The sequence below is a fragment of the Megalobrama amblycephala genome, linkage group LG20, assembly GCF_018812025.1.
Source record: "Megalobrama amblycephala isolate DHTTF-2021 linkage group LG20, ASM1881202v1, whole genome shotgun sequence".
Classification (NCBI taxonomy): Eukaryota; Metazoa; Chordata; class Actinopteri; order Cypriniformes; family Xenocyprididae; genus Megalobrama; species Megalobrama amblycephala.
Window position 1 is genome coordinate 1378645 of NC_063063.1, and position 9900 is coordinate 1388544.

General features: G+C 35.6%; 1 protein-coding gene across 1 annotated transcript; it reads right to left on the reverse strand.

Annotated features, from left to right (window-relative positions):
- Nucleotides 1-342: 342 nt before the first annotated feature.
- rac3b (Rac family small GTPase 3b) lies at nt 343-9405 on the reverse strand. The gene is made up of 6 exons (XM_048169918.1): nt 9217-9405; nt 6555-6626; nt 5021-5138; nt 3276-3338; nt 3028-3187; nt 343-962 (listed from the first exon to the last, which is right to left on the reverse strand). The coding sequence occupies exons 1-6, from the start codon at nt 9249-9251 to the stop codon at nt 832-834; spliced, it is 579 nt and encodes a 192-aa protein (XP_048025875.1). The 5' UTR covers nt 9252-9405; the 3' UTR covers nt 343-831.
- Between the last annotated feature and the right edge of the window lie 495 nt (nt 9406-9900).

The following is a 9900-nucleotide window of genomic DNA, read 5'->3' on the forward strand; positions in this document are numbered from 1 at the left end:
CTTATATAGTGATGGCTGATTTCAAAACACTGCTTTATGAAGCTTCGGAGCGTTATGAATCTTTTGTGTCGAATCATGATTCAGATCGCGTGTCAAACTGCTGAAATCACGTGACTTTGGCGCTCCGAACCGCTGATTCAACACGAAAGATTTGAAATCGGCCATCACTATATAAGCCGTTATTTTGTTTTTTTGGCGCACCAAAAATATTCTCAATGCTTTATAATATTAATATGTAACCACTGTACTCACATTAACTGATTTAAATATGTTTTTAGTACATTAATGGAGCTTGAGAGAGGAAATATCATTGCTGTGAATGCAGGCCTCACTTGTAATTCATCAAAAATATCTTAATTTGTGTTCTGAAGATGAACGAAGGTCTTACGGGTGTTAGGGTGAGTAATTAATGACATTATTTTCATTTTTGGGTGAACTAACCCTTTAACGCAGACAGGAATGCTAATACTGCGAATGGTTAGCTTTGTACAAGACCATCTAAATCCCGTTTCTTTGACACGCTTCCTTTACGACACCAAGAAACACTTCCTTACGGTATGTCAACAATTACACTGTACCACTAAAACTTCTCATATAAACAATATGAAATGGAATATTACATCTCTCTGGGCGCGCGAGCCCGCGAAAAACAATCTACCTCACGGTTTCCCTCCGACTAGCCAATGGTTCGTATACATGAGATGTGCATTAGAACTTCATGGACGCCTGTCACCGAAACTGTGAGAGAAGTACAATATATTTTCCAAGAGGCTGATTAAAAATATTGTAGTTTGAGTGGGTTTGGGTGCCGGGAATCGTCATGGCTTTCACTCAGAAGAGAGTGCAGCGCTTGCCGCGTTTTTTGACGGGCGGAGGGCAGAGGACGGCGCGGATGGCCTCGTCGAAGACAGTCTTTAGCCCTCGCTGAGTCAGAGCGGAGCATTCCAGGTACTTCACGGCACCTGCGGCATAAAGACAAGAAAGTATGTACCTTAAATTACTATTAGGAGAAATTAAACACTAAAAGTGTTCTAGAGCTGCACGATTAATCAAAATAAATACTTGTAATGAGAAATGTTCATCAACAAAAGAGAAGCTTTAAAGGGTTAGTTCACCCAAAAATTAATTCCTCTCCCTCATGTCGTTCCTCACCCGTAAGACCTTCATTCATCTTCAGAACACAAATTAAGATATTTTTGATGAAATCCGAGAGACTCGTCCATAGACAGCAATATAATCAACACTTTCAAGGTCCAGAAAGGTACTAAAGACATCATTAAAACAGTCATGTGACTGCAGTGCTTCAACCTTAATGTTATGAAGAGACCAGAATACTTTTTGTGCACAAAAACAAAACAAAAATAACAACTTTATTCAACAATCTCTTCTCTTCTGTCATTATCTTACGCAGTGACACAGTGAAGCTTCCGTGTTTACGTCTGAATGCTGGCTCAGTATTGGCCAAAGCTGATCACATGACGCAGGAGCCAGCCAATAATGAGTCGGCGTTCTGATGTAGAACCTGGAAGCGCTGGACGTAAACAACGTATGAGAAGACACAGATTGTTGAATAAAGTGGTTATTTTTGTTTTGTTTTTGCGCACAAAAAGTATTCTCGTCTCTTCATAACATTAAGGTTGAAGCACTGCAGTCACATGACTGTTTTAACGATGTCTTTAGTGCCTTTCTGGACCTCGAAAGTGTTGATTATATGGACGAGTCCTCTCGGATTTCATCAAAAATATCTTAATTTGTGTTCTGAAGATGAATGAAGGTCTTACGGGTGTGGAACGACATGAGGGAGAGGAATTAATGACAGAAATGTATTTTTAGGTGAACTAACCCTTTAAGAGCTCCCTGCAGTTTTCAAAATAAAAGTTTGATGGTTTAACGTCTGAAAATTAAGAGTTTAAATTAAGACAGCCATGAATATTAGTGTTGTAATTTTACAGTAATATTAATTTTATTTTTTTAAATTTAATATTATTTTATAGCCATATTGATTTATAATCACAAAATTTTAGCCATATTTGTGTAGCCCTACAAACAAGTACAGCAACCTGGAATTAAAAAAACGTATAAACTTATAAACTTTTAAACGTAATCACACTTTTATTTTTACTTATTTATTCATTTTAGGAAAATTGCACTTTTTCCCTTAGATCGTGCAGCCCTATACTCTACCATTCAAAACTTAAATGTTTTTGAAAGAGTCTCTTCTGCTCACCAAGGCTGCATTTATTTGATCAAAAATACCATAAAATCAGTAATATTGTGAAATATTATTACAATCTAAAATAAATAATTTCTATTTTAATATATGTTAAACTATAATTTATATCCAGTGATCAAAGCTGAATTTTCAGCATCATTACTCCAGTCTTCAGTGTCAGTGATATGATGATTTGCTGCTCAAGAAACATTAATGTTGAAAACAGTTAATATTTTTGCGGAAACCGTCATACATTTTATTTCTCAAGATTCTTTGACGAATAGAAAGTTCAAAAGAACAGCATTTAAAATACTACTTTTGTATAAAATATCTTTACTGTGTCTTTTGATTAATTTAATGCATCCTTGCAGAATAAAAGCACTAATTTCTCTCTTTCAACAGTAGCGTTTAGTGAATAAGACTCTAGGATAAACTCCTGGTCTTGCATAAATCAGCCATTTACTGTTTCTGGCAGGCTGTGAGAAAACATTCACACTGGGGATACACCGACACGACAAAGAGCCCTTCTCTAGCAGCTGACGCCGGCGCTCTCAGGAAAGGCCATTTTGTTTTCTGAACATCTTTCTCCGGCTGCCGCTCCTCCCCCACGTTCCCGGCTCATGCTGGACCTCCATCGGTAAGACAATCGGCATCTTTGTGCTGCCCACTCCACTGAGCAACTCCAACATATGACAACATAACCAGCATCCCACTCAGCTCAATAACTCCATTATAGAAACATGCCACAGATTTCCTGCTGTCACTCATAACTCAGACACAAAGACACAGTGAAGCGAGTCTCGTTCTCTACGCACCGATCTCTCGGGCCATGGCCAGGCCCTGTGGGTAGGTGATGGGCGACAGCTTTTTGTCCCGCAGCCTCTCTATGGTGTCCTTATCATCTCGCAGGTCCAGTTTGGTGCCCACCAGGATGATGGGTGTGTTGGGGCAGTGATGTCGCACCTCGGGGTACCACTGGAGCACAGAAAATGAGTCTTATATTACATTACGGTATCAAAATTTGAGCTTTCTGCCTGTTGTTTTTTCAAAAACAACTACTAACCTTTGCACGGACGTTCTCAAAGGATGCTGGGCTCACCAAAGAAAAGCATATTAAAAACACATCCTGTAGAGAAAACAGAGGGAAAATCATTCGACAGGCTGTTTTTGTTGACATACACAACCCTGATTTAATTATTTATCCGCTTCCTGATGTTCTGCGGGGATAAGAGGACAATCATGGAGGCTGTCATTTTAATAAGTATATTTGATGGCACAAAAGTCTTACATTCAACTAGGAAAAGATAAAAAAGTACCGTCCAATGTTCAATTTGAAAAATTACACCTGCCTGTAGAGAGTGATCTATATACAAAGATTAATTTATATTTAATTCATACATTCAGGGAAGTTGTTTGACGTCACAGAATGGGTACAGGAGGCTCGGAGTTTGATTTTACCTATAAATGTATGTATAATATTTTTCTATGCTACTGTAATATTTATACGAGTTAGATTTGGTACATTATTATGGTAAAAACGACATTGTACTTCAACAAAAATACTTTACAGCTCCCTTTATCAGTCCATTCAAATGTTTCAAATACACAATATATTTAAAGTAAAACACCGGCATGTTACAGTAAATGAATGCGCATTAATACAAAGAGTAAACCGAGGGGAAAATGTTCCTCCTTGATCGTCTCGTTAAGATGACGCAGAAGTGCGTTTTTTTGACCCCTACACCCTTCGAGCTCTCACTCCGGAGGGTAAACCCTTTGTAGGGATTAGGGCATAGGGATGATCCCTTCCGAATGGAACGCAGGGTTGGTGTGTGTTATGACAACCATGACTTGATGGTACCTGCAGTTTCAGCACAGTGCCACCTAGTGGTCAGGAGATATGATCATTTTTTTAATCGGGATTAAAAACATTGGAGTTTTTAATATTGTAATAATTTCACAATTACTCTTCAAATTAATGTAGAAACAACTACATATTTGTTTAATGGCATCTTTTTATGAATGAAGGCTAGTATCACTGATACTAATTCTGCTACTGATGTCTCTTTTTAAAAACATTAATTACAGACATTCAACATTACAGTATCAATTTCAACATTTATTAGGCTTTAAAAAATATCAACTTTTAATTTAAGGGAACTTAAAACAATCTTCACACAAACTCATTATAATAAATGTTATATTTCTGTCTAACAGGAAGGAAATATACAGAAATTGAATAAAGTTATCAAACACTTTACAGTCTTCACTGCATAAATGATAAATGAAATATAGATTAATTCTTATTAAAGCTACAATTTTGTGTTATCTTAGTTCTTTGATGAACATTAATGACATCATCACAGCAACTGGTTTATTAGGCTGCTGTCACTTTAAGAGCTGCCGCTGCCGAACATGATGCGCATCTCATTTCCTCACAACTCTTTAAGTTCGTTTAATTAATCGCTCATTTAAGACTGCTCTTATGAGGATACTCCACAAAACTGCATTTCGTCATAATTCTGTGAGTTATTGTTTGTCAAAGCCAAATTGATGCCAAAATTGATGCAAAATGATGCCAAACTGCCTCTTAGGCTGTTATCTCTGCACGGCTTTGATATAACTTTATGTGTGTCATCATCACCCAACATGACCGGATCACCGGATCAATTTGGTGTCAGTTATGTCACATTACAAGTGATTTTGCCTAAAATTGTCTCCAACTGTCTTTATTTACTCATTTTTGCAGTTAATCTGAACTCTAATAAATAAAGTACTATAAAAAGAGAAGAATTTGATGTCACGCACCGTCTGCGGGTACGAGAGGGGACGGAGGCGGTCGTAGTCTTCCTGTCCTGCTGTATCCCATAATCCAAGGTTCACTGGTTTGCCATCGACCATCACATTGGCAGAGTAGTTGTCAAACCTAAAAAATGCACATTGATTTAAAGCTCAATAAAGCATTGGAGAATATTCAGAATGAGACAAATGGCAAAGCAATTACTCAGAAATACATTCCAGTGTCCGGCTCACATTTTTGGAATATCTTCCTGCAAAGCATCAGGATACAGTTCATTAGATCTGTAGAATGCTCAACTAATTGTCTTATTGAAATGCAAATCAGTGCTGTCACATGCGCTTCATGTCCACAGCACAACAGATCACCCATAAATCATCCCATATGAGCGAGTGATCAGACACAAGAACCTTATTATTGTAGAAAAATGTATACAAAACATATACAAGAACTAATTGGTTAGCTACAAAAATAACTTTCATTAGGTGCAACATTTGCACCATTGGGAATTATTGTGCCTTTATGAAGGTGTATAAACCATATGTTGAATACTTCGCTCTAAAAAATGCTGGGTCATTTTAACCCAAATTTGGGTCAAATATGGACAAACTCAACCGTTGTGTTAAAATGTATCCTTTAATGGTTGAGTTTGTCCATTTTTAACCCTATAAAGGATAAAATTCTCATTTTTAGCCCTATAAAGCTTAATGTATAATATTAACAACATGATCAAAACTTTGCTGATGAACCTGTTGGACTCAATCTGCTACAGTCCTTCTGTCTCTGACTGAAAGTTTAGACTTTTTTAGCAAGTAAAAGCCTTTTAGTATAATTGTAAAACCTTCAGCTTGTGTCTTTTAGCTGTGAAATCATCTCTCAATCATCATTAAAGTGTTAGTTCACCCAAAAATGAACATTATGTCATTAATTCCACGCCCGTAAGACCTTCATTCATCTTCAGAACACAAATTAAGATATTTTTGATGAAATCCAAGAGGTATATGACTCGTCCATAGACAGCAATATAATCAACACTTTCAAGGTCCAGAAAGGAACTAAAGACATCGTTAAAACAGGCATGTGACTGCAGTGGTTTTCTCGGATTTCATCAAAAATATCTTAATTTGTGTTCTGAAGATGAATGAAGGTCTTACGGGTGTGGGACGACACGATGGAGAGGAATTAATGACAGGAATTAAATTTTTGGCTGAACTAAACCTTTAATACAACACATTACATTAAATGTTTTAAAATTACAGAGCTTTGATCATAAAACTAAGCATTTAAATATCATCTTACTAAGACATTATTCACAGATATAGAGTAACGACTGATATGTTTATGCATTTTATGTAAATATCTCCTATACTGTGATAAAGATCTCAATGATTTACATTACAAGGCAAGCCTCAGAATTTCATCAAAGTGTTTTTCTCACTATATCATACTATATGAGCCATAAATGTATCATATACTAGATAGATAGATAGATATCTCAATGACTTAAACACCAAATTCTAGCTCATATGCACACTATATACTCACACTGTAGGGATGTACTCGCCAGGGAAGGCATTTGTGGTGTAGCTGATGAGCAGACAGGTCTTACCCACCGCCCTGAGGAAAAGCACAAGAGGCAGATGAACTAGGGGTTTCTGACATGCATTAATGTGAATGTAAAGAAAACTCACGGATGGAGAGGAAATAATAGTGAAAAGACCACTAAGTCATAAAATTACTTTTGCATGAAGCAGCCTTATTCATGATATAGTTCCTGCTGCTTGTGTGCTCTTTGTGTGGGTGTTAGTAAGTCAGATAGTGACAGACCCTGTCCCAGATTCACACTGGCCTGAGGGAAACCACACGCCTGCAGAGCTCCAGTGAAACACGCTGGCCTCAAAGAGTCGATCAAGGACTCGTTCGCGAAGCGGTTCACGAGTTACCACTTGAATGATTCACTGAACCGTTTCTTTTCAGACACGTCTGATTCGTATAGATTTGACTTTTTTGTTACAAAAATAATACAAAACATTGAAATGCAATGTTTTTTTAAGATGATGTTGATTTTAAAATAAGGTATATATATATATATATATATATATATATATATATGATTTTCTGTATTTTTTTGTGAAATTATTTTTCTACAAATGTAAATGGCCATTAAAAAACTACTTTTACTAATATAACCCTTGTGCGGTCTTCGTTTTGGATGCACACTCAGGGTCTCTGAGGTATCCAGAGACTTCAGGCAACAAAATGTAATTTTGTAACAAAATAATTGTTTTTTTTTTTTAAAACAAATATAATTTTACTCTGTTTATTAATGTTTTTACTCCACATTTGTGCAGTTTTTGGAGGATTTATCATATTTTTTAAATTTATATAAATAAATTAATAAATATTTTTTTTAAATAGGTTTTATACAAAAACAGCTTTTTATGTAAAATTCACTTTATAAAAGACCCACATTTCTAACTTTCATTCATGGGGATAACATGGATAATTTGACATGCTTTAGTGTGAGATTTTTGCCCATCTTTTGGAAAATGCAGTTTTAAAAGTAAAAAAATGATCACTTTATCCAGTAGATGGCAGCAGAGATCCACTATTTGCTGTTTTACTGACTGAAAGACATCTTTTCACAAGTATTTTTCAGCTGGATTCATATCTAAATATTATGAAATCACAATTATGACAATAAAAATTACTTTTTGTCAGTTTTTTTGTAATGAAAAAAAAAAAATCAGTTTTTCAATATTGTTACATTATGAGACCCTGCTTAGAAAATGGACAAAATTCACATTATTGAAAAATGTATTTTTTTCATTACAAACAAATGCTAAACTTTGACAAAAAGTAATTTTTTTTTTTCATAATATTTAGATATGAATCCAGCTGAAAAATACTTGTGAAAAGAGTCTTTCAGTCAGTAAAACAGCAAATAGTGGAGCTCTGCTGCCATCTACTGGATAAAGTGATCATTTTTTTACTTTTAAAACTGCATTTTCCAAAAGATGGGCAAAAATCTCACACTAAAGCATGTCAAATTATCCATGTTATCCCCATGAATGAAACTTAGAAATGTGGGTCTTTTATAAAGTGAATTTTACATAAAAAGCTGTTTTTGTATAAAAACCAATTTAAACAAATATTTTTTATTTATTTATATAAATTAAAAAAATATGATAAATCCTCCAAAAACTGCAAAAATGTGGAGTAAAAATATTAATAAACAGAGTAAAATTACATTTGTTTTTTAAAAAACATTTATTTTGTTGTCTGGGGTCTCTGGAGACCCTAAAAACCCTGAGTGTGACTTTTTTTTTCTACACTAACATAAAAACAAGATATCACTCCAATTTTTTTTTATTATTATTTGTAGATCTAGAAAGTGTTAACAACTGTACAAAGTTATTTGGACAAAGAAAACGTTTTTTATTATTATTATTATTATTATTTTAGCAAACGTCATTTAGACCCCAGAAACCCTGTAAGGGTTAAGACAGGAATTAGCATAAATTTAAGGCACAAAAAGCCTTAAATCTATCCTTTGATCTTTAATGCATAAAATGTATTTTATCTTTATTTTTCTTTCTGTTTTGTCTTAGTTTGCTTTGATATAACTGTTAATTGCATGTTCATTATTCAACAGATTCCCGGAGAGATAAAATAACAGAGAATCACATTCTTGAACCGATTCTTCAAAAGAACCGATTCGCTAAACGAGTCGGACTTCCCATGGATAGCAGGGAAACTATCGCTCACATGCACGCGCTCCACACACTTCTCGTGCACACTCGCGCGCGTAAGAGGGAGTGGTAACCATAGCGTTTCTTGCTTCAGGCTTTTGCCATCCAACATGGGTCAGTAGTACAACACATTCTCTCAAAAATGAAACATTTCCGTTCATTTAATGTCTAATAAACAACGAAAGCCGCACGTGCATCAGTGATTCACAATAACACACGAAGATATAAAGCAATTATTAATTTTTTACGTCCCATTTTAATATCTATGCATATAAATATTTTAGTTTTACATGCATTCTGCACACACGAACATGCTTAAGATAAAATAAAGAGTGTTTCGTTAAGCAAATGATCAAATGCAAAGGCCAGAACTAGGCATCAATGCATTGCAATAATAACCCACACGGGTTTTCCAAGGATGCTCCTCTCCATCAGCTCCCAAAAACACTACTCACCCGTCGCCGACCACCACGCATTTAATCGCTTGCATTTGTGGAGAGGCAGGTTGCTTCACTTTACAGGCGTAAATGTGTTTTATTATGACACAGCTCCCACTTAACCCGAGAAATGATAGATATGTGCACAAATACGGTCACTGCCCTCTTTGCAGCAGCGGTTCTGACAGCGAACCTCACCGAGACGCTCCGGAAAAAGCCGAAGAGATTTAAAGGGACAGGAGCCCACACAGCGTTGAGTCATCGCCTCTGTCACGTGCAGCTACTAAATACTGTGCAGTACGCACTATTTACTGCATACCAGTTTATATGTACATTTATGCAATTTGCAGACGTTTTTATCCAAAGCGACTCAAGGTAGAAATTTTATCAGTTCATGTATTGCCTGTGAAGCGAATATTTTAAACAGCGGTATGCTAGATGTTTGTCACATGACCTTATGCATGAGTCGTTACACTGGAAATAATGTAATTATGCATTTTTTTCATGCAGGTTTGTGTTGTTTAATTGTTTTAACACATTCAAATGGAAATATTTCCTTGTAGTACAGTACTGGTGTATTTTTATACTGAAATATTAAAGGATTAGTTCACTTCAGAATGAAAATTTCCTGATAATTTACTCACCCCCATGTCATCCAAGATGTTCATGTCTTTCTTTCTTCAGTGGAAAAGAAATTAAGGA

Coding starts and splice junctions, on each gene's coding strand:
- rac3b (XM_048169918.1), bottom strand. CDS start 9,251: ATGCAAGCGATTAAATGCGTGGTGGTCGGCGACGG. Junction 3,339..5,020: donor CCCTCTCGTACCCGCAGACG/GTGCGTGACATC, acceptor TTTTCTCTACAG/GATGTGTTTTTAATATGCTT. Junction 3,188..3,275: donor TTGAGAACGTCCGTGCAAAG/GTTAGTAGTTGT, acceptor TCTGTGCTCCAG/TGGTACCCCGAGGTGCGACA.